Raw genomic sequence first — 25,162 nt, forward strand, 5'->3', positions numbered from 1 at the left:
CCCACAGGGAGGAACTTTAACTTACTTTGTAAGTATAACTAACTTTTATCCATGTACAACACCAGCTCCCGATTCATCTACTGAGGATATGAAATAAGTGACTTCGGGGCTAATTTTCCTGAAGAGACCTCTCACCAAACACTTTACAACTTAATAAATATGATATTTTTCTCCATACTTTTCTCTGATTAAAAAAAAACACCATTCGGAGGTAGGGTTGCTTTGGGGAGGGAAAAAGGGGTTAATAAAGAGAGGGCAAGAGGGGGAAAAAAAAGTCAGCATAGAAATTTCAGAGAGCAATTCAACTGAGCAGCTGGAAAGCTAAAAGGAAAAGTAGAAAACAACCTTAGCAATAACCAGTTGCTACCTGCAGCAACTCTTACTAGCTACTGTTATGCAGAAGATTAACAACACCTAACTTCATCTAAAGTGATATGCTTGTGGAATTATGCAATAAAAGGGCTACTTTTACCTGAGCAACTGTCCTCATCATCAGAAATAGGCACCTCCCTTTTCAGTAGCATTTCCAACTCTTCAGTTTCAGCTACATCAACAGGTCTCTCCCCATGCTTGTTGGCTTGAAATGGATTTCCCCCATGTCGAAGCAGCAACTTCACAATCTGCAGCATTAAATAAACAAACTTTTAGTTTTTCCATAACATGTTACTTTACCAACATAAAAATCTTTAGTTGCACATGAAACATGGGTAATGTGATATGCAATCCCAAATCTATGAAGTTGAGACTGCAGTCTCAACACTTCAACTGGAATGTAAAGTCCGAGTATACATAATCTATTTGTTAAAAGAGGTAACAGGAAAGATTAAAGAAAGGCGTCCACAATCACACAGACATTCTATCATCATAGAGAAAAGCAACATCGACTTTTTTGTTCTTGCTGTTCTTGCATTTCCTCACACAATTCATCTGATTCCTCCTCAAATCTCTCTACTCCTGTGCATTCAATTCACCACCTTGCTCCAAATTTTATAGCACTTAGCTCTAAGGATCAGGAAGAAGTTTTCCAAGTAGCAGTACTATTGATTTTTTACAGCATTTCAAAGCCCAGTTAGAGATCCAAATGCCTCAGGGAGGATCAAACCACCCCCATTCCCAGCTGAGTAAGATCACAATAAAATCATCCATTTCTCTAACATCAAGAGCAAAACTTAAAAGTTACGACGAGACCAAGGCCATCGCATTTTCAGCTCAATAGCCAGTATGAGTTAATTTTTTTCCTTGCCCTGAGAATGCAGGAAGTCAGCAGGCAATGATACGGTTACAGGAAACTTCATTTTTTTGCCCTAACATATAGTGTGACCATCTTGGTGACATTATTTATATTGAGACTGGACAAGCAAGATACCCATTTTCCAAATCTCTACTATTACTTTATTCGAGGTCCACATAAAGACCCATTTTTGTTGAGATACCCATAAGAAACAGTTCATGAACAGTCCATAATAAAAATATCACAGTCAGATTATTGTAATTCTCTTTTCTAGCCTTTACAGAAGATCCCATCAACCTGAATGTCTCGTTTGGAAGGTAACCTTCATTTAAGAATAGCTCCTACTTTTCATTTTACAAAGCACATCATACACATAGTAATTATATAAAAGAGACAGAAAGGGACGGTGGAGTCATTTTTGTATTTGGTTTGCAGAAAACAACAACAGATTCATAAATTCATGTAAAATACTGACAGCAATTCATTTATCTTCTCCAAGTCATTAATTGTAATTTTTGGGGAAAAAAAAAGTAAGAATATACTTACCTAATGTCTAAGTCCATAAACAAATACATGAAAATTAAATTTAGAGTATATTTTACCTGTGTGTGTATTTGTACATACATATATATGCGTATATACACACATACACACACAGTTTGGAAGAACTTTTCTGTTGAGAAGTCTACGCAGTAGAAGTCTTTTGAAAAATAAAAATATTTCTATAAAAATATGTAAAAAACTTTCAACTATTTAATAACGCAGACACTAATACAAAACATCTGGCAATGGAAGTAGGGTGAAAAGCAAGACGAAACGGAAAACCAAAAACAACTTTAAGATGCCCCCAAAACAAAAGAAATAGCGTTATGAAACCATTTGAGAGTGATTAGGACAGTTAGAATTTGTTCAAATAACTGAGAATTTCAAAGAACTTATTTATCCCGCACCACTCCCACAGCACACTCACGTTTCTATGCCCACTGCTAGCAGAATCATGAAGCGGTGTATCATCATCCAAGCCCTGTGTGTTCACATCTGCTCCTGCTGCTATCAGGACTTTAGCCACATCATAGTAACCAACATTACAAGCTTCATGCAAAGGTGTCCAACCTACAATAAGTAGTGATAAGTACAAGTCTGAAAGGTCAAAGATTGAAGGGTGGGGGGGGGGGGTTGGTTTTTTTTTTTTTTTTTTTTTTTGCTGTTCTCTAAATTTCTATTGCCTTGAAACATTTCAAAATACATTCACATACAATAATTCACAGGAAGGTAATAGCATCCATCGGATGATCACCACATGCTTTATCAACTTTAAGCCTCATGCCAAATTCCAAATTTCACTGTGATTAAACTGAACACGGAAGTCACTATCAAATAGTTAAGAGAAAACCTGGCCAAAAATCCCCAAGCTAAACATGTCAGAAATTCTTTAAACACACTATTGGGTACATAATACTATTGGAAAAAATGCTGCTGTTCATATTTCCAAACTGTTTCTAGATAGGATAAATATGACAAATTATTATAACTAGAGTCACTGAACATGTATCAGGAATCGTTGATGACATTCAGCCACAATTAATCTAGCTAACAGGCTACTAACAAATATCACCAGAAAACTGATTTCTGGAATATTAGTCATTTTTAGGAATTTTGATTTCTACGTTGATAATCTGAAGTCCAGAGCCCCTCACTTTTTCATAGTAGAGCCTCAGAGAAAGAGGCCAACCCCCCCCCCACCATATTGTATACCACAATAAACTCCTCTCACCACTTGATGCTTTCTACTTCATAGATACCCTCAACTTCCAGCCTGCTGTTGCTGTTTCAAAGCAGTTCTGGGAATGCATTCAACTTTTGTTTTAAACATAGCCAGTGCAAGCCTGGAAAAGTTGATTCACTTGGATTCTGTGTCTGATCAGTAGAGGGCTTGCACCTCAGCTTAGGAACCCATGAGTTATCAAATCCCTCAGTAAAGTAATTCCTCTTTTATCTCTCACTCAACTTCTGACCTTCTACTCACTTTAAAAAAAAAAAGGGGGGGGGGGGAAGGGGCTTCTAACTTACTCTGCAGCCAAAATACTTCTTCCTGAGCCTTCTATACTAAATTTCCTCTCCAGTCACCAGCTGGTCACTCACTTTCAGCACTTCCTGGCTACCTTGTTCTTCTTTCTCTTTTCTTGACATTTGCACCCCCTCCCCCCGTGATGACACACTTCTGCTCTCAGCACTTTGATCCCCATCTTCTTCCTTCCACCAGTGACATGCTTCATTAATTCTCTCCATAATTCATTCTTCTCCAGGTTTTATTGCTTCATCTTTCTAAACTGTCACAACGTCCAGCCTGCCAACTCCAGTTCTGGCTTGCTCTCAACATGTTTCCTTTGCTCCTGTTCTCGCACAGCAGTATCTTGCTGGCAGATATCCCATGAGCAGGGTTATTTCCTCCATTACTAATTCATTTTCTCCTTCTTCAGTTCTGCCAAATTCTTAGCTAAAAAAGCTCTTAATTCTCTAACTTCCCTGAATCCTAAATCCTTACTTGGCTCCACCCATGACTCACTCCACAAATCCTCCCCTCTTCTTCACTTCCTCCTTTGCACAGGATTTTGAAGCTCAGCCAACTCTGTTTCTCACGTTGGATTACACATGGAAAAGCATTTAATTTGATCCCAAACACCTCCTCCAGAATTCTTAATGAAGTCTCTTGACTTGCTCCTCATCAATTCTCAAAATCGACTCTCAACCATCCTCCTCATCCTTCACCCTACTTTTAATATGAATTAAACATCTCTTCTGGAAGTGTTTCTATTCACCACAGGATTTGTATCGGTCTTACTCCTGAACCACCTCCTCATTCTCTAAAACTGCTCTTTCAAAAAGGTCTTTTCATCTCTCCTCTGAACTTCTCTGAAGAGCCCACTGTATTTCACCTCTTCTTCCTTTCTCATCTTCCTCTACAAATCACTCCTGGGCAGCCCCATCTTCAAATACAAATTCAGTTAACCCTCTCTCTTCCAAGGAAACACTCACCTGCTTCTTACCTAAATCATGGTTTAGCCCATCTTATTGATACCCTCTCTTGATGTCAGGCCTGAGCTGACAACTAATCATATCATACAGTTATTTTCCTTTGCTGGTTTCTAACTCATCTCACAATTCCTGTTGAGAACATAATTCTCCTTATAACAATTCCCACCCATAACCTATGGGTCATTCAGACCAGTAACCAGAACATCTTCAAGAGGCTTAAATCTAAATCTACACAGTTCTCTCAACAGTATCTCACACACTCAAAAGTCTCATCCAGGCTTTAAATATATTCTTCCTTCAATTATGCAATGCTTAAAAAAAAAAAACCACAAAACAAACACACACAAAAAGCCCACACACTCGGAAGTGGTTAGGCTGCTGGTACTGTCAGTTAGTTATGCTAACTGATATTCTCAACATTTTCCTTATTCCTTTGGGATGCCAGCAGCTTCCCACGAGTTTTGTTATGCTTTCTTCAGCATTATGAGTTCTATAGAAAGCAGTCTCCCTCAACAAAACGTACAACTTTTCTCTTTTGTATAGTTATTTCCCCCTCTTCCCATGATTCATTTCTACTGTGAAGGCAAACAAACCAGTGTGTTTAATAGCTAACATTGAGAGACAGAAACTTAGTAGTTCATTATACTGTTTATAGAACATGTGTTTGATGGGGTTTTTTTTGAGTTGTCTTTGCATGTAAGGGGGAAAAAAAAAAGAAAAATAAAAGTTACATTTTTTCATTTGCATACAAAATAAACTGAAGTTAAGCTTCTGCTAAGAAGTTCAATATTGATTTTGAATTTGAACAATTAAGAGAATGTGTATCAACTTACCTGCAAAATCTTTTACATTCACATTTGCACCTAAACTGATTAGCTCCTTAACCTGTTTAACATCCCCTCGAATGGCTGCCATATGTAGAGGAGTCTCCCCTCGTTCATTTCTCTTGTTAACTTTGTCTTTTTGTCTTGAAGAGGAGCTTGAAGTTTTCTTCTGTGCTGGTGTCGTTTGCAAAGTTAAGGTGGAATCTACAAATAAGTTTTAAAACAGGCACTGTAAGTTATTTAACGCTATTTTTACTTTATCTTGTTTTAACCCTTATTCAAAGATGACAGAAAACGGCAAACAACTATGTTTGAAGAACGTAACTGACTTCACGTGTATGAACTCAACATGTATTTGCAGTGTAAGAAAGGGCGTTTACAAAGTTTCACTATTTTTCAAACAGATTTCAAGGACAGATAAATCCTATCCAAAGTACAAGGTTCACACTCTCTAGTAGAGACTCTTTTGAAATAACACAAGGCAACACCACGCAGATTAGTGTCGTTTCCCTCCTCCCCCCGCATAGTTCCAGCTACGTTTCTTGTGGGATGCCAGTTTAAGGCTTCATTATTGGCCGTGTATACTACTCTCTATGCTTCCTTAGTCGTGCCAACACAACTGTTTTTTGGGGCCTGGACTGTAAGTACCACCAATAAAGTGATCCAGGTTAAAAAGTAACCCGGAGGGAAGAAGCAGCAGCCAGAATAGGAACTTTTTGAACTGCACAGCAAGTCATACCAAAAACTGTATCTTGATCCGCCTGTATGGAGTTGTTTTGCCATTAGCTAAGAGAGAGATTTGCAGTATGTAACGCATCTAAAGATGCGGACATATCCAGTTGTCTTTTCAACAGCACCTGAGCAGATCAGCCACCCACTTACAAAAACCTGCTAACTTCTAAGTTGGCAGCTGCTAAGTTATGCATACCTGAGCACCTAATTACAGGCGCATTAAAAATGCCTTTGAAAAATCTGGTCCCAACTCTATTCTCATTATCAGTAGCTCCATAAAACGCATTTTCCCAGAAATAAGAGAAAAAGCCACAAAGCTAGATTAACACAAAAGGGAAAAACTGTATTATGACAGTCTGTATTGTATTGTCTTGTAGTCTTTGGTTACAGAGTGAGTTAAAACAATCATCTGTAATTAGAAGAAAGTTATTAATGTATTTGATTATGTATTTGATTACTATTATTAATGTATTTGATTACTATATGGTTCTGACAAAAAGACTGATTTATGAATATAAATACATACTGAAATCCCAGGGTTATATCTAAAATATTTCCCTCCAAATGTTATTGTATTGAAGAATGTCTGCTAGTTAACAGTGTAATGCCTAACCAAAGCGGTCCAGTTCAACTTCAATTACAGTCTAAAGAAAAGTACGCAATACTCCAGATTCCTAGTGGTTTGACAGAAAGGAGAGCGCCTAGAAGCCCGAAATTCTTCTGCAACTTTTGTAACACCTCATAAGGAGCTAGACCATACCAGTCCCACAGTTTTCATCTTCGTGATTCCTAGGGCTTAACCTCACAAACTGAGAGCATGTATGTGGGCCAGGGGCCCCTAAGATTTTCATATATGGGTTAGACTTCCCCAGTCTAAGAGACTTAAGGATATCCTTTTTCCACAGAACATACTCTTTTTCCATAGAGTATTCCAAAACCTAAGGAATTTTTTAAAGATACCTCCTGCTGCTCATGAATGGACTTGCCTTTCTCGATATAAATCTAGTTTTAAATACAGAAGAATAGCCAAAGATTAACTAACTGACACCAATTTCCTAAGGGAACACAACTATTTACTTTTAAATGCAGATTTTATAAAACCATTACAACTTTGGAACATATAAACCATCCTCGGTCCAGTTTTATTACTAAAAAAAGTGCAAGAACAACCCCTCCACCATTAAATACCAACAAGCTGATCTAGTTTCCTTCTAAATATAGAAAATCCTGCTCCAAATGGAGACAATGGGACATGGAGTTAAACTCCATGAAAACAGATGGTATTTCAGTTAAAAAAAATATACGAAACAGTGTTAAAAATTTTATATATATATATACATATATATACACACACACACAAAAGTGTTTGAGAGGTAAAATAATCAAAGAAAATAGATTTTCAAGTTTTACAGCTAACATAACAAATTTTTGCACATAATATAGAATATTTATAGACTACAGATGGAATATAGTCCATCAAAGCACTCTTCAATGCAAAATAGAGTTTTGCTAGGATTATTTGCACAGAGAGAATGGTATCTCATAATTCACAAGTCTATCAATAAAAATTAAGGACTGTTGAAAAACTGTAGGTTTCAGACCATTCTTATGGGGAAGGAATTAAACAGGCAGGAGAAAGACAACTGTTAACTTTGTGAGAGCATCACCTGGGCTGTTGTCTCTTGCTGTCATCTGCATAAGAAGTGCCATCTGCTTGCGCTCTGACAGAGGATAACCAAAAAGAATGCTAACTGGTGTTGACTTCTTATTCCCAGCATCCTTCTTCATTTTCTTTTTCTCCGGACCTTCTTTCTCTGGAAATGTTAATGTATAATACTCTCAAACTGCTGTTTTATTAAAATATTTTTCTAGAAATAAACCCTTCATATTTGAAGTACGCAAAGTGGTGATTGGAGGGAGGGGATAAAATAAAAATTGCATCTCTGATTTGTTACATTTGCAGTAATTTTCATTACCTGTTCTAACCATATCAAGGTAATAAGCTACTGAGTAAAGTATTTAAAGCATTAAAAAGGATTACTTAAGAACTCTCAAAGATGAAAAGCCTGTTATTGCAGCAGTAAGATAGAACATTCGCCATAATTTTCAAGTTGGATACCTAAAAAATTCTGCAAGATCAGCTCGTCCACTTCCAGTCTCAAACATAGACCTGAGACTGTGTTCCACTCCACTCAAGACTTAAGAAGTTCTTTCTACAAATTTTAACCTTAAGACTGATGTTAGGCAACGGCATAAAAGACTGCTTCTCTCAAACTCATCCCGTTACTTCACCTTAAAGCAATTTCTTCTCTAAAATTCATAACCATCAAAAACATACAGCCATTTTATATATTTTATATAAATAAATTATTTCCTTTTATCAATAGTTGAATTCAAGTTTTAAAGTATTTCATGTCCAAATTTTAATCCAGAAGCTAAGACCACACATCTGAATAAACAGGTCTTTTTCAAAGCTCTTCAAAACCTACACGCTCTCCTAGAACTCAAGATAAGTTAAATGTGTTCTCAAATGGGACAACTGTTTTATACGCCGAGTAACAAATTTTGAAACTAGAATTTTATTTGTATAATTTGGAAACTGTGGTCTTTGTTGTCCCATGCTTTTCAAATGCTCCTCCTCCATTTTTCTATAGATGCCTCCTAAACCAAAACACAAAACATTAACCTTAAAGTATGATAGAAAACAACTGATTTGTGATGAGGTAGCTTTGACTAAATTGCCTTTAACTGTAATAGTATTTAATGATCTTACCAAACAAATACAAACTTTCATACATTAAATATCTTTCAGTACAACTATTTTGCATGGCTCTCCCTCCTTGGTAAATAATTTTTAACCATATTTTCCAGAGGTGTATTAGTTTGCATTTACATACAGTGAAGACCATTCACTTTGTGTAATTATCCAGTAATCATGTAATCATCACGCTTTTTTCTGTCTTAGAAAGTTCTTGTCAGTTTTAATATTCTATATTTTCTAAACAGTTCATATTACTTGTATGTTATGTCTATGATGTCTACCTTTTTCCCCCCCCAGAGCCCTAAGATTACTGCTTGAATGTTAACACATTGGATATCAGAGATGGCTCAAGGAACCTTAGTAACATGTTTGATGATTTAGACTTAAAATTGGCAAGCAGTTAAATTTGTAACCAAAACAATCAAGAAGGAACAAGCTGTATTCTAATGGCATCAATCAACAGAAACGACATCTCAAAAATCTTTGAGCAAATAATTCCCTTGGTTTTCCTTCCCAAAAGGCCCGGTTTACGTAACGCACATAGCGGACAACAGCTATTTAACAACGCCAGCAAGTGCTAGCTTTTCTGGTGATATCGTTCACTTTACTGCACTCTCTCATTCCGGCAGATTTCCTACCTTCCACGTTCTTGACGGGCCATTAGGCAGTTAGACAGTATTCAGTTCCCTACCGTCACAGACAACCCCCATCTACCCTCCAGACTGCACTACTGACAGCAAAGTAACAGCAAAGGAACAGACGGAATTCTGTAAGGAGGAAGGATGTCTACCGCCTGCTATCTTCTCTGCAGCTGGCTGGTGTGCTAACCCATAAAATAAGCAGAGAACAGGACACAAAACTGAGATATAAAAATTATAACTGGGAATGTACAATAAATGAAAGAAAAGCAAAAGGAAGAAAAAAGACGAGGTTAGACAGTTTAACCAGACTTGGTCATATTAAAATGCCAAGAATTGGTTGGGGATTATTAATATTACTTAAATGAACCTGACAGCCACTGTTTAGCTCTTCATGTAACACCTTCCCGCATCCTATTCTTACTGTAACTGATTACCATCTGATGAGACACTGTTTATCCAGTTTTAACTAGTCTAATATTTTGGGCCACATGCACAAAAAGTATGGAAATGCAATTAAGGTACACTGAAGATTTTTTAAGGCTTATTTTTATTACTGTCCTTATCATTATATTGGTCTCCTGATTTCCTCTTCCTGAAACCGAACCTCAAACACGTGATTCAAGTCATTTAGAACTGGCAGGAAGTGACCATTGAGCTAGAAGACCCAATTTTTCTATGAGGGAATACATTTTTAAAAGTTTAAAGTTTGTCATCTGCAAAAGTAGAAAATCTTAAAGCAGAACTCTCCACTGAGGCAAATTTCACTCACTTTCTGCAGAGAGCCAAAAAGTAATAAAAATTACAAACTACAAGCTCAAGTCCCACTGCAGTTCCTAACTGCGTACCATTCCACATTCTGTTCAGCCCTGAACTGCCCCTTTTCCGTCTTCTGATTTTCTCCATTTCTGCCTCAGTCCCTCTCTGTCCCTCTCCTTGTTTCATTCATTTCCTCTCTTAGCTTGTTTTCTGCCTGCCTAGCCCTCTCTCTCTCTCTCCATCTCATCTTCTAGGCTTGATTACATGCATAGGCTCTAGTAATGCAATGCTCTTGAGGCATAGGAAAGCAGAGTGTACCTTAAATTCCATAGTGACCAAATAACAAATACGTGCTTTTAAACGCTAAACAATTATATGCAAGACTACTTTAAGAATGGAAAACTACAGACCTAGGTACATAGTAAAAACTACAAATTTATCCATCTTGTTTAAAAAGGAAACAAGACGATCCCTTTTACATATGTAATTGTTGAGATTTTTCTCAATTGCATGCATCTCACACTTCTGAGCATCTAAAAATGCATTTAATGTCCAAATCAGCACTAGTGCCCTATTGGAAGAGAGTCTGCAACAGAAAAATCCAAAGAAAACCTACAGTGAAACTGTACTTTCAACTTTCACTCTGAATATGCAGTTCTCTCTAAGGATAATTTACTGCACATCTTTGGCTGACAAATTTAGTACTCTCACCAAAATAACACATTTCAGTTTACTGCTTCTTCCTCCTGCTATTTACTGCCCAGGGCTGTTCTCTCTTAAAAAAAAAAAAAAAGAAAAAAAGAAAAAATTCATTTTCATTCCGAATTATTCCTCACAATATTTTAGCTATACTCCGATTGGGAAAATACTGAAGGAAAAAAAAAAAAAAAACTTTGTGATCTAGCTTTTACTTTTTCACTACACACTGTACTTCTCCAGTTATTTTTATCTACATTTTTATCACTTTGTTAGAAAAGCCTACTCAGCATATGAGCGCAATTTACTCATGTCTTATGTTCAGTGTTGTCAGACAACGGCAAGGTCCTACCTGCATATTCAAATATATTTCAGTGGTGTGTCAAATTATTCTTCTAAGTAGTGTGTGCAAAGCATTTCTAGATCTTACCAATTAAAACTACCAAGTGAAAATGTAATTGCACTCACCAAATTATAATGTAATTCTACCTTTATTATTAAAAAAGCCCACTATCTTGGTTTAACTGTATGTTAAAATTTGTACGTGCTTTCAGAAAATCTAAACAGCTGAATACATTAAACACATTCAACAATAGAACTAAAAAAGAAAAAAAAAATGGTCGCAGGACTCCAGTAGGCACACCTGATAATCCATTTACCTGAATATGTCCTGTAGGCACACCTGATAATCCATTTACCTGAATATGTCCTATAAGAAAGTATTAAATTCTCCCCACAGCTGTCAAGTGTATGCCCTGCATCTGAGTCTACCAGGTAAGAACACACAGGAGAAAAAGGAGTGGAAGAAAGCAAAATGAAGGAAGTAGGGCATGTAAAAGAACTACACAATGAAAAAAAAAAAAAAGATTTCTGGATACTTAGTCAAAGATTACTTTTTTTTAAGCTAAAAAAAAAACTATATAATTGCTCATTAAAACAAAACACCTCCCCCCCAACTACATAAATCCACAGAAAAGTTATTATAAATGGTCAAGAACCCCCATTATGCTAACTGGGGAACTGCAAGATTAGCTTTCACTGCTCCAAGAGTATCATTGCACAGTACGCTGTACAATACACTTCATTTAGCAGGAGGAAACCATGTGTGGAATGTTCTGCAAACTTGACTATTTAGCTACTCTTTATTTTGTGGTCACAATTGTGTACTTGATGTTTATATAGTTTGAACAATAACTTCCCTAATTAAGGAATAATATAATTTAAAAAAAGCTAAGTTCATATAAAAATTCACTTTAAAAATTGTTAATGTCAATCTTTAAAAGCCCATTATTTTTCATTTTCAACATGTCCTGTTTTCAAAAGTGTACTGACAACACAAGTATCTTACTACTTTTATGTTCACTTTCTTGCCACTTTTGGGTGCTCTTCAGCAGTTACAACAAACAAGAAATTCCCTAATGTTATGTTTCTAAAAACCCCAGATCTTTTCAATCAGCTCTATAAAACAACGCTCAAAATATGCAGCCAAATCTGGCTGGATAACATTCCTTGTAACTTTTTCCTTTTGCAATGTATGCTTTCCATCTAACACTTTAAAAAAGGATTATAAATAGTCAAGGTATGTGAAACAGTGCTTCTGATGCACGAGTGCTTACTTGTAGAGGGGCTTCATCAAATCTGTTCACAGCGCTTTAATGTACTGGCAGGAAAAACAGCAGCATCATTGGCAATTATTTTAGAAGAACTTAGGCATGGCAGATTATTTCCCAAGGCAACCAATAACTGTTTGGGTTTTTTTCCCCTGATCTGGACAAATTACAAATTCTTTAGGCAAATAATTTCTAGACATTTTAGGAAAATAAGCTAGTAAACAATATAACTTGGATTTCTCAAAAGAAATCATGCCAAACACACACAATATTCCCTTTGGTCAAATAACCTATCTTAGCGGACAAAGGGAATGAAGCAAAAATAGCAAATTCAAACTTTAGGGGTTCTAGTTTCATATAAAACTCCCATGATAATGAGTGTTATAAAGAATTATTGGAATAAGAAACGGGTCCGTGTAAAGCTTAAAGATAAGCTGGCTAGAAGAAAATAATTCTAAGGAATTTATAACATCGAGTGATACACAACTAAAGACTAATATCCTCATAGTAATAAACAGTAAAAAACAGGTCAAGATGATTAGATCTACAGATGATGACATTAAGACAATTACAGTTCCTATTAAAGCGATGAGGAGATCTGTGTGATCTTGATAATCTGACTTAAGCTATTTTAAAGAGAAACGTATCATGATTGACTGCTTCTGATATTCAAATAGAGGAGGAGAATTATGAAAATGTGATGAAGGAAACACCGCAGAGAAATAGAAATTTTTTTTTGATGCCTCAGTAATCAAGTTTTTGACAGATACTTATTTAACAAAACCAACACACACACACAAAACCACCTCCACTTCTCTGCCTCTAGCCCAAACCGGAGTTAAAGAAATTTCTATAATGGTTGAACAATACATTAAGTCCAAATCCAGCAAGCAGTTATAATTTTTTAAACAGACTCTTTAGGAGCTCCACTAACCTCAAGAGAGGACTGAGGGACATATATTTAAACGTGTGAACGTGTAACTACAGGAAGCACAAGTATATACATTATGTTACTGCGATGTATACATGAAGCACAAAGAGGATTTATTTGGCTTTTCTTGATGACAGTTAAATGTCAAAAGAAACAGAACTGTGCCATTTTGGGGCAATTTTAAACTGAAATCGGAGAGACCAGAAAACAAAACCAAGATATTGTTATAAACGGTCTGGAGAACATCACCTGAAGCAAAGATCAACAAAACTAAACATACTCAATGTTGTTCAAAGACTGAATTATAATTCTTGATTTTTTTTTTTTGTTAAGTCAGCTATGCAATAAGATCACAAAACATAAAATGCCTACGCTTATCTTCAGAATGAAAAGATCATTTCCATCTTCAGTTATGCTTAACTATCTAGACAAATTCACTTGCCTTTCTTCAGATAAAGAAGGTGGAACAATCAAAGAAACCTGTCTTTCACAAAACCAGCACTTGCTTCTTGTTCTTACTGGGAAAACCACATGAAGAGTTTATTTAAAAATAACTAAAATAAAAAAATTCATGAAACTTAAATACTATTATTTAAGTATGCAAAATAAGTGATGGCCTTTCAATATAATGGTGTAGAGACTTGAAATCAGAGAGCATATAAAAATAAAAGTATAAAAAAATGCCTGTCCCTCCCCCGTCAATTTACCAGCCTAAAACCAAAGCCTGCAAGCAGAATCTTTCATAGGATTAACTTCAATAAGGAGTAAAGCTAGACCGCAATGAAATTTGATTGCGGAATATGTAACTATATTACATGAGCTTTTTGTAGTTGCCTTGATAAAAGAATGGGGATGTGGTAACAGAGACCTGAGCTAAGGATACCCCTCTAAATAAAGACAGTGTATTCAGTGTAGATCTGCCCCCAACAAGTAGTGGCACTATAGCAGATACACCCCTGTACAATAAAAGAAATTAAAAACTGATGCTGTTGTTTAAAGATAGACATATAGTGCTATTTCCCATGCTCTAGTTATCCCATTGGCCTCTTCAGAAGGCCACAGGTCTTCCATGGCTCATGCCATATCCATCAGCCCTGTGCAGATTTGTCAGCTATTTCAGGCATCTTAAATGGCATTACATGACAACATTTAGGCAACCGGACTGCATCCTAACCAGTATGAAGTTATTAATGAGGTAGCCTAAAGGCTAAATCTGAAAATATTGCAATTAATTTACTGCAGCAAAAGCAGTTTCTTAAGTAAAAACAATGAAATAAAACCAAATTTAAACAAACAGTAAGACTAGAAGTTTTCTAGATTCTTATAAAACACTTCAAACAGATTGATTCCAGCCTGGCCAGAATTGGTTAGGTGTAAAATTTACTACATAGTTTTGTAGGAATAATCAAATTTCAAAAACAAATTTCAAATGAATTTACACTAGGTTTGGCTGTGGATGTTCCTTACCACTTACGGTTTCTGGTCAATTTCAGCCACTGGTCAATATCTGAACCAGAAAAACACCAGAAAGAGGAGCAAGAATTAAAAAAAAAAAAAAACAAAAAAAAACCCAGCTGAAATTGTTGACAAAAATCTGACAAGAGACAATATTGCAAGTTCACAGGAAAAAAAGCAGGGTAAAAGCTAGTATTCATCAAATAAACTAAGTGCTTGTCTTTTTTATTTTTGTAGAAAATATTTTTATGTATGCAAATTCTGGAGGTAGCATTGAGACAACTCTAATGGTGTAATGGTCTATACATAATGCATTCCCAGAATGGGAATATGGTACTTATAACCAATAGACCCAGCTAAATATGATGAAACCCAATTATCACAGGGCTTCAGTCATCAGAATTAAATGTATCACGTATCTTGAAGATACAGATATCTTTATCACGCATTTGAAGATAAATCTTTTATTTTATGCAAATTTCAGATTTTATCCTAGTTGCATTTTTATAGCATTTGTTGGTTTCTCCTTACCCAGAAACATTTTTTAGAAGAGCCTAAATTTTTAAAATCGTTTGGAAAGCAAATTCAATGGTGCTATTAGCATCTGTTAAGGAGAATCTATTTGGCAAATAAACGAGAACATTTTAGCTTTTCTCAATTTATAAAAGCATATTGGAAGTCTAGTTATACGTAAAACGATAGGGAAAGCATAAAACACATCCTGGAACTGCAGTGGACAATGGCAATAAACAGTAATACCATATATTTTTCAGAATCTTTCTAACTATGAATTGTACACGCATCCTTTGATCATGTTCCCTAGAACAGTACCACAGACTTTTATAGCAAGTATCAGAAGAAAGCTGACAAGTCTTTAAAAAGAAAGAAAAAACTCTACTACCACTACTACATGTTCTTCCTGAAGGCACATGTATCATTTCCTTCTCCGTCATAATAGAAAAGACATGTAATTGATAGCTTTTCATCACTTCTTTTTCTTTTTCCCCCTCCCGTCTCCGTTTACTTTCTCATCTCAAAAAAAAAAAAAAAAAGAAAAAGAAAAAAGAAAGAAAACAACCACCGTTGCATTTCATGATCACTAATGTCAACTCTAATCCATGCCAGTGCTGAACTTGGCACCAGAATAAATGGTCTAATCTAACTGGTTATGTACGGAATCAGTACCACAAGAACTGGATTCTAGCCTTAGTAATGTTTTGGCCTCTATGGCCTTTGGAATGCTTATGTTCGGGATCCAAGTTCCTCCTCTGTGAAACAGGGCGGTGACTCTTACTTGCCTGCCTCAACAGTAACGTATCCAGAAATTTGCAGAATGACTGCAATGAACTGGACGACAAGCTATGACACTTACTGCGCAATAGTTAAAAGTACTGCTATGTACTTTCTGCTGTTATATGTAATATTTCTCACCCCTACTCAAACTGTTTGGGTCTTCTCCCTGCCACACCTTATAAAAAACATTTTGTAGTGTGCATATTGTCTTTTTGCATATGACTGAGTGCCTAGAACAATCTATCTTGTTTGTGGCAACTGCAACAAGAAATACTAGAGCAAGAGAAACATAAAAAAAGTTTACATTACCTTACAAGATGCTGTGACAATGAATTATTTTATGTTGATGGGGGTGAGGAGAGACGACAGAAGATTTTCAACATGGAAAACATTGCATAAGTGCTAAATATTACTCCTAAATATATTTATTTCGATAGGAAAAATAATTATGGTCTAATACCAAGCAATATATTTAACAAAGCACATGCTGGGAGCATACTTTAAAGTTAATACTAGGAACATGGTCTTTTCAGAATCAAGTGGTATAAGCCCCTAAAAATTCTATAAAATACCACTTAAAAACTGTGATCGAAAGCCTAAAGTATTTTTTTGTAATGTGACTATTTCAAATTTGGATTTAACCCCATATTCTCTTTATTGTAACAAAAATAAGTATGTAACATCCAGGAGGCAAACCTTCTGCATAAGATCAATCCAGGACAGAAAGAAAACACGTACTGAAACTTACATTTGTATCTTGCATTTAATTTTAAACATGTTAACACAATTACCAGGTTATGAAAACAGTCGAGTCTATAATGGGCGCTGTATGAGAAACTACAGTATTGAACTAGTAGTTCATGGTACTGAGAAATTTGGGGAATATGCTTTCCAATGGCCTCCCAGAAGGCACAGACGCTGTCTTGCTAGCAACAGAACCATTGCTGGACTATAGGATACATCTAATCACGTAAACTCAAAGATAACTGTACTCTGCAAATTAAAGCCAAAATCCTTCTTAACATGGCTCTTTTCGAATCAGGAGGGAGGACATTTTGAAGTCTTAAAAATAAATTCTAATAGAACGTTCTTAAGTTCGGGAAAATTATCAGCCTATGCAGAAAAGGTAGCCTGAACAGAGAGAACCTAAGAGTTTAAACTGAACAGAAAGTTCCCTCTCCATGACTAATTTAACAATAGCTAGTCCCATAACTTCAGCAACTCTTTTACATGGAGGATAAAACACTTCCCCGCCGTTCCCACACTCCCTTCCCCAAGAAGGCTACAAAGGGCAGAACTGTGCCTCAAAGCAACGCACTTACACCTCTCCATCAGTTTACTACTTTAAGCAAACAGACCTCTAAAGGACAATGAAAGGAAAGACTTACAGCTAAAAAAGAAGCAAAAGAATGAGATTAGGGAATGACTGGAAAAACGTAGATACTATGCTGGCATGCTAGGTCTTGGTAAAGCCTGATAGGATAAAAACCTATCAGGCTGAGATTCAACAATAATCAGAAGCAAAGCAACTTTTATACTTAGTATCCCTTTTTGGTAGGAAAAGCATCAATGCAGAAAACATAATATACAATTAATAAAATTATGATGTATTTTTAATCAACAAATAATTAGTTAAGGAAATAAAAAGGTTCTACCTGTGTCTGAATTGCGATCTTCATTTCTGGATGGACTAATAGTAAAAGGAAGTTTACGTTTCATGGAAGACTTTTCTTTCATCTCCTTGCCCACATCACTCCTATCCACTTTTGGAGTTTTGTTGTAGGATGCAATCTTGTCCTTGCTCTAATATAAATAAAAAGTATACTAAGTAATTTTTGCATAAAGCAGAATAGTCTCATAATGTATACAGATTGAAAAGAATTTGCTGTGAGAGAGTATATGTGCATATGAGTGAATATATGTATTATATAGTAGTTTTTTGAAAAAAACTTTTAAGGTAACCTTACTAAAAATAATCAATGGCTTTTTTTTCTTCTAAAAGGAGAACTTTGTGTTATTTATACTTCCCAGATACATCACTGTGGGACTGCTGCTCACTACTAGAGTCTTGATTAATAAGCAAAGGAACAATACCAACTGGACAAAAAATTTATTAAGCCTGAGGATCCTTACCAAATTTCTCTCCCTGACCATAACATAATAATCACATTAAAAGCCCAGACTGTAATCCAGACTGTGAATAGTAACAAACAATAAAAAAATCCCTCTGGCAACCTCCCCCCTTCCTCCACCTCGATCCCAGAACGCCTCCGTACAAAACTCCCTTTCCATTTCAACAAGGAGAAAAATAGTGCAGTGTATCATATTCGGAAGCAAAATTTAGTACAAACTTGGCAAATCTATACTGCAATTTAATTTAACTGGTATCAAATTCAGAAAAAAATAAGTACTAGCTATTTGGAATTTTCAGATACAGAAGCTTGGCATTTTTGGCATATAAAACATTTTAAGATCAACAGAAAAAAAAAATCAACGTGGGCAGAGTCTTAATTTATATTTGTTTGCTTTGATAATATAGGAGGAGGAAGTATGCAAAAGACAGCTGGCTAGTAAGAAGATTGCTCGGGAGAGCCCTCTGCAAGTGACGCCTTTTTTGTCTGCTGATCAAGACGCAATGTAGAGAGGTAGGATTTTCTCTTCGTTACACGCTACAGAAACACATTAGTCAGCTATGTCATCTACTCCAACTCCACAGCTTTAAATCACTCTTAAGAAATGATGGGGGTGAAAATACTAACAGATTCATTTCCTAAAGGTACAAAGGGAACATACACTTATTTGACAATCAGTGAATAACAAAAGGCTGCTCCTTGGAGCTTCTGAAGCAAGGAGGAGTGAAAAGATGTATTCTGGTTCGAGGAAACTAGAACATAACTCCAAGTAAAGGTACTATTCTCTAGAGCACCTTTCCTTCATTTAAAAAATACAAAGGTAAGAAGAACAATTCAATTATATCATCAGACCCCTTTAAACTGTTGCCAAAAGGATGGGCAGAAATGATTACAAAAAAAAAGAACCTACAAAAAAAAACCTACACAGTTCAGCAGACAAATGTCTGCACCGGGGAGTCACAAAGGAGGATACAGAGCAGTCAAAGGGAGCATTTCTGACGTAAAAGGCTGATGTCCCCACAGAAACCTTTCACAGAGTTTGAAAAACTGAACTAAACAAAACCCCACAAAACAAAAAAGGAAAACAACAAACGAAAAAGAACCTCAAGCCTTTCCCTTGCATGCTAGAACAAGAAAAATCTAAATCCCTTATACTCTCCTAAGCTCTTGGGAAATAAACTGTCCGTGCTATTGCTTTTGAAGGAAACTAATCAAACATAACCTATTACTAACCCTTGCAAATGCCTGTATAAATCTAGGAAGGACAGACTTGCACTACATTAAGCCCATTCTGATTTCTTTCACCACAGAGAATAGCTTCCCATCGTTTCAGTTCTATCCACCAGGAGCTCTCATCCCTTTTTTAAATAGCTTAATCCAATCATTTCTCATATGTACACACTTCAATTTCCCCTCAGTACAGTAACGCAGTATTAAAGTTTTACTGGCGTTTACTAGCGTTTTATCTTATGTCAGTTACTATGTTATTGAAAGCACCAATGTAAAATAATTTAGAACAGGAGACCTCTTCAAATAAACGTTTTCATTTTGCTCTACAGAAAAAGGCAAATTCTCTGTGCTTGCTGACCATTAAAAAGAATAGCTTTTTTGGTACTAATCAGTAAGTTATACTGGGCAAGTGCTCACAAAGAGACACAAGCTGCTTAATTTGATAGCTTCACATTTATTCCTATTCTTAAAACTCATACATGCGTTATGCTAGAAAATAGAAGACAATTAAAACTGTGTCTAGCAGAGTACCTGATAAAACTTTAAATAAACTGAGCATCCAAAAGAGACTTGTTACAGGTAATAAGGCCTGCTGAATAGGCTAAGGGGACACTAGGAACGACATGAGTAACTACTGAACGACCTTCCAACTGGAAGGGTGCAGTAAACAAGGGTGTTGGAGAAGCCTAACATTATACAGCATTTTCAGTGCTCACTTCAATGCTGAAACAAAAGTGTGATCACATATGCAGACACCATCACAACTGGGAGAGAGGGAAAAAGCAAAGAACATTGCCAAACAGAAAAGAAAATGACTAGCAAATTAAAAAATAAAATCTAAACATAAAACAAAAGACGAGGAAAAGCGGTATAAAAACAAGGTTCTACGAATTGGTAAAAATAACTAACAATTATAAGATTCCACATTAAAAGCCAGGAAACTCGTAGCCTCCTGGATTCAACCTCAACTAAAGGAAGGCAAGTGGAGGAAGCAAGCCCTATAGGCTACTTCACCAAGGTCAGAACAGGAAGCTGAGCTTAAAGGGTGAGCGTTCACTGCTATTTACTCCTGGTCACTGCAATAGCATGGACATCATCTCTTCCTCGGTGTCTAAAGCAAGGTTCAAAATTCAGCCTAAGGACGTCTATAGTTTAGTTTCAGGCAATCCACGAAAGCAGACTAAAAGAGTGGATATCTTTTATATAGCAGTATGTTACTTAGAAAACCTGTGAATTTTCTAAGGAGGTTCATGAATTCAAAATGAAAATTGCTATTCAGGTAACACCTACAATGAAAATACAATAATGCAGCAATAGGTTATTTATTTGAACAAGGAGAAAGGCCTTACATGCTCTCCACGTCTACTACAGCTGGAGAACAACTAACGGCTTTAGACTGCCGCAGGAGACAAATAAGGTTATCTATCACCCTACGTACCCTGACTTTATGCCGGTCAGAGTAATTAAGTATCAGAATAAACTCCCAAGCAGAGTGGAATTTCCACCAGTCAAAGTTTTAAAGGAAAGGTCTGGCAAACATTTGTCAGCAATCAAGAACGGCTTACTCTGCTTTGGAGGAACGGATGAACTGGATCTGCGCATCTCAACATTTAACGCGTGCCTCACTGGTAAGAGGCAATAACAAATAAGACAAATTTTATGTGTCAACAAAAACATACTTGTGTGCTATGATGAGGCATGCACAATTTTTAATCTGTTCAACAGAAACAGTCTCAGAAGACTAAAAGAACCGTAGACTGGATGACCTCTTAGTACCCCTTTCCAAAACTATTTTCTGGTACTTCTACAATCAATAACAATGCACAAAAGGAGACAACAGAATGCCACATAAACTAGCAGATGCCCAGGGTGAATGAGCCGCCTTCTTCTCCCTACCAGAGATAATTATATGCCAAAGAGTGCTCTGCATGGTATAAAAGTGGTTTTGGGTGCAAGTATTTGTGCACTACTCTAACATGAGCTTAGCCTCTTAGAAAGCCAAAGTCGTTTCTCCCCTGGACTATATATCATTTATTTTCTGACTTTGGCCATTTAAGTTTTAGAGTAGAAATTCAGATAAATTAAAAGCTCGTTACGTTTTCATCTTTATAAAATATCTTATGCAGACACTGATTGGTCTATCTGCTGTACATAAGCTTATGATTTAGCATTTTACAGTCCCAAGATGAACAACTCAAAAATGTATGTATCCTAAAGCATGTATGATATAAGCTCAGTTGTTAACAGGAACGTCAATCTTAATATATATATTTTTAAAACCTTCAAAATCTCTTTTGCAGGTTTCTCAAAACCTGCAAAAACACAGGTTTTTCACATAGCTATTTACTAGTTGTTGAAACAGCGTGTTGAAAAGCGTCAACTTTCACGGACAATTATAAAAGATTGAGTCTTAGGACAACAATAACTTTACCACATTCCTCGGTTTCACGGCTAAGAGCACACAGTCACTAAGAGCTAAACATTTTTATCAGCTATGAAAAGAAAAAAAAAAACAACCTCCAAGCGTTCTTCTTTTGTCTTTAATATATTAATCATTGGAATACTCCTACACCATATATTTACGATATTAAAAAATTCTTCTCTGAATAAAAACTAAGGAATGGTGTCCTTTAACATTATTCAATTCCAAGATGTACTGTTTCATGTAAAAGTTATTGGAAACCAGGCCTCTGCTACCTACAAGGTATCTATGAACATATCGGGGAACACCTATAATTAAACTATCCATCTTCTGTTAATTTCCAGTGATAGAGATTAAGCTGCAAAAGCAGCCTGAGGAAGTTTCTGCTTCAATAACAAAGCATTAGTGGACACAGAAGCAAGCAAGTGTAAGCTTAGTGCAGATGGGGTTTACCTCTACTATTCTACAGAAAAAATAAAAAGCCAAAGCTACATGAAAAAGAGTGATAGGTAGACTGCATCTCCTGCATTAAAATGTTTCGGGACCATTGCAAGCATCTGGATGTTGAAGACCCCAGGCTCTTTACACACTACCACTAGACAAAGGCACCTCTGATGGTAGAATGAATGCCCACACGGTACTGAGAAAAGCGTGTGGACAACGAGGTATTTTCCAGATTAATCAACATGCTGCATCAAGCCTACTATATATGTCCATATTTCTAATTCCTGCACTAGTGATTAATCTTCACAGCCCGCATGTTTTTGTTGGAACAACCAGCCAAGAACAAATTCTCACCAGATCCAACATGTCAATGAAATGGTTTTGTGTGACCATTAAGAACAGAATGTTAAATTACTGCTTTCTAAATCAAATAAAAACCTGCCCTATTTCCACCTGCATTACCTAGACTTTTAGTAAGTGTTACTACCTTAGCTTTTCTGTCCCCTGGAAAAATAAGTCTTATCTTCATATAGACCATTACTTTCGTGTAGCTCTCTTTCACCAGAACACCTCTGTTTCAGAAGATTATCCAGCTCTTGCAGACACCGCAGGATATGAGGGTAAATGACACACCAGACATGGCTGCTTCTGCCATTAGCAGAGAAGAAGCAGTTTCTGGGGATCTGAGGCAGGAGGTTACTGGAGCGGAAGGTATCAAGGCAGCCAGCAAATACTGAATCGGGCACAAGGGCTGCTGCTGCTACAGCATACTTCAGCTCCTTTGGGGGTGGCTGCACATTCAACAGCTACTCCAGAAATTGGCATCATTTTTCTACTTATGGTAGCAAGCAATAGGGAAAGGAGGTGAGAAGAGAATCAGAGGTGGAGAGCAGAGGAGGAAGAGGGGCCTCAGAGGTAAACTCTTACCTTTTTTTTTTTTTTTTTTTAAATAAAATCAAAATGCAGAGCTCTCTTTATATAAATTTACAGCTTTTGGGGGAAAAAAGTAACCTGCACTATGACAGTATAATATTCTATTTCTGTATATTCAAATCTACAAACAAATGCATTCCAATCATCAAGTTATACTTTTAGTAGGGAAACAGTGTGCTGGGAAACTTAAAAACTGGTATGTTCCAGCAAATCCCCTATTTTTGTTTTGATGAAAGTGAATGAAAGATGAAAAGTTGTTTCAAAATCTGAATGTATTTTGTTTTTAAATTAAAGACACAAAACTTGAAAAAACTGGCATAAAGTAGGTTTACTAGCGTGAACAGCTCTTGATTACAGGTCTTCGAGATTCTCTGAAGTGTCAGAAAGCTTTTTCAGAAATACAGAAGTATCAAGATAATGAGACAGTTCATAAGCCGAGAAGATAATTTTTATTACTTAGTTAAATAACCTAAAAGCTCTACAAAAGGTAGCTTGTATACAAGACAATAAATAAAAAGGCAGTACTGCATATCAATGAATTTCATTGCAATAGCCTTCCTGTTCTTGCTGCCTGTGCGGGCCCCAGGGATTCCCCTTCTCTTTCTTGAGGATTTTGATTAATTCAATCACATCTCAAGTAACAACCAGAACAAAAAGTTGTTTTCATTCCTCATTAGTAAGGCGGCTTTCCCTCATCTTATTTCCTCTACTATCTTCCTCTTTTTCTCTAACAGCAGCTCATCACAGCTACCAAAAATAACGTACTTTTGCCTCACTTTCCTGGGATGCAAAAAACAGAACAGACTGAATGTTGTTTTGCCTGATTCTTTTCAGAAGACAAACAGTTTGAAGCAGATGTTGCATCCTCTCATCTTTTACTATTTTTTTGTTTCTTCCCATCTTTGTATTCACTAATCTAGTGGTCTAGAAAAGACAAACTAAACTTCAACAACATTGCTATAGTAAGTGTGTGTGGTTATACACATTTACACGTTTATACATCTGCGTATGTATATATGTTTGGAAGCTAAATAGATTTAAATAGATTTGCTCTTCTTAAGGCAACAAACAACTCAGAATTCTGAGCAACTTTTGACATTTTTGTTCAAATCCGATTTTTTCATTTAATGCATATCACAGTTGTTCAAAATGTATTAAGGATGACTGCTGCAAAAGAAACACGTGTTTCACATAAAACCTAAACTACAGTTACCGGTTAACTCTTGTACAGTCAATTAAAAAATATTTAAAATACTGGTTATTAGATTGATATAATAAAATACCTCCAGAAACCGTGGCTGGATTGTCATTGACAAACAGTAAAAGCATCTTTTTGGGGGAGGGGGAAAAAAGAAAGAAAGAAAGAAAGAGCTGTACTTACTACTCTACAAATCATTTCCCAATGTAACCTTATTGCTATAAAGAAGATATCTACGTATGGCCCAACCTCAACTTGACACACCAGATGTTTTTTTTCTAACTTACGATGCTCTCTGTGCATAATCTACCACAAAGCAACAGTACTGTTCACAATATGGAATATTCTTCTTCGTTATTCATTAGTGCTACAGCTAAATTATGACTGTCCGCTATATGAGTGCACTAGCCAGAGAAAAAGGGAGAACTGGGCTATTTGCAACTTGGCCCTAAAAGTTAGAAAACAATAGGATAAAAACCAACACCACCAAGTAGAATTTCATCCTTCGTAACTTCATCCTTCATATTTATGAACAATAAACCACCTTCTAGCATTACTTGACTTCACAATCCCCCTCTCTCCCATATTGCAAAAATGGATTGTACTGTTTTCAAAGTAGACTCGCTCGTACAGAAATTACACTTAAAAGCCAAATGCTGCAGACAGGTTAAGTCCTACTCAAAAAGAGAGCAAGCCCCCGAGTACTGGGTTATGAAACAATGCAAGAAATCTGTGCTTGTTCATTGGTCTGTGCTTTGTTACAGGCCTTCAGAAACCTTTCATATATTACTTGCAGAGAGGAAGATATTTTAAATTTAATACCACCAATACTAGTTC

General features: G+C 36.2%; 1 protein-coding gene across 5 annotated transcripts in view; it reads right to left on the minus strand.

Annotated features, from left to right (window-relative positions):
* The window catches only part of ANKRD12 (ankyrin repeat domain 12), a 68,301-nt gene that overhangs the window by 19,916 nt on the left and 23,223 nt on the right, over positions 1-25,162 (minus strand). For 4 of the 5 annotated variants that reach the window (XM_068932202.1, XM_068932201.1, XM_009667135.2 and 1 more), the window contains exons 3-7: positions 17,622-17,769; positions 7,491-7,637; positions 5,101-5,295; positions 2,202-2,344; positions 473-620 (exon numbers count right to left, since the gene is read on the minus strand). In XM_068932202.1, coding sequence (XP_068788303.1) covers positions 473-620; positions 2,202-2,344; positions 5,101-5,295; positions 7,491-7,637; positions 17,622-17,769 — 781 coding nt within the window. The remainder of the gene's footprint in view (positions 1-472; positions 621-2,201; positions 2,345-5,100; positions 5,296-7,490; positions 7,638-17,621; positions 17,770-25,162) is intronic. The other variant, XM_068932204.1, reaches the window with a different exon arrangement.

The sequence above is a fragment of the Struthio camelus genome, chromosome 2, assembly GCF_040807025.1.
Source record: "Struthio camelus isolate bStrCam1 chromosome 2, bStrCam1.hap1, whole genome shotgun sequence".
NCBI lineage: Eukaryota > Metazoa > Chordata > Aves > Struthioniformes > Struthionidae > Struthio > Struthio camelus.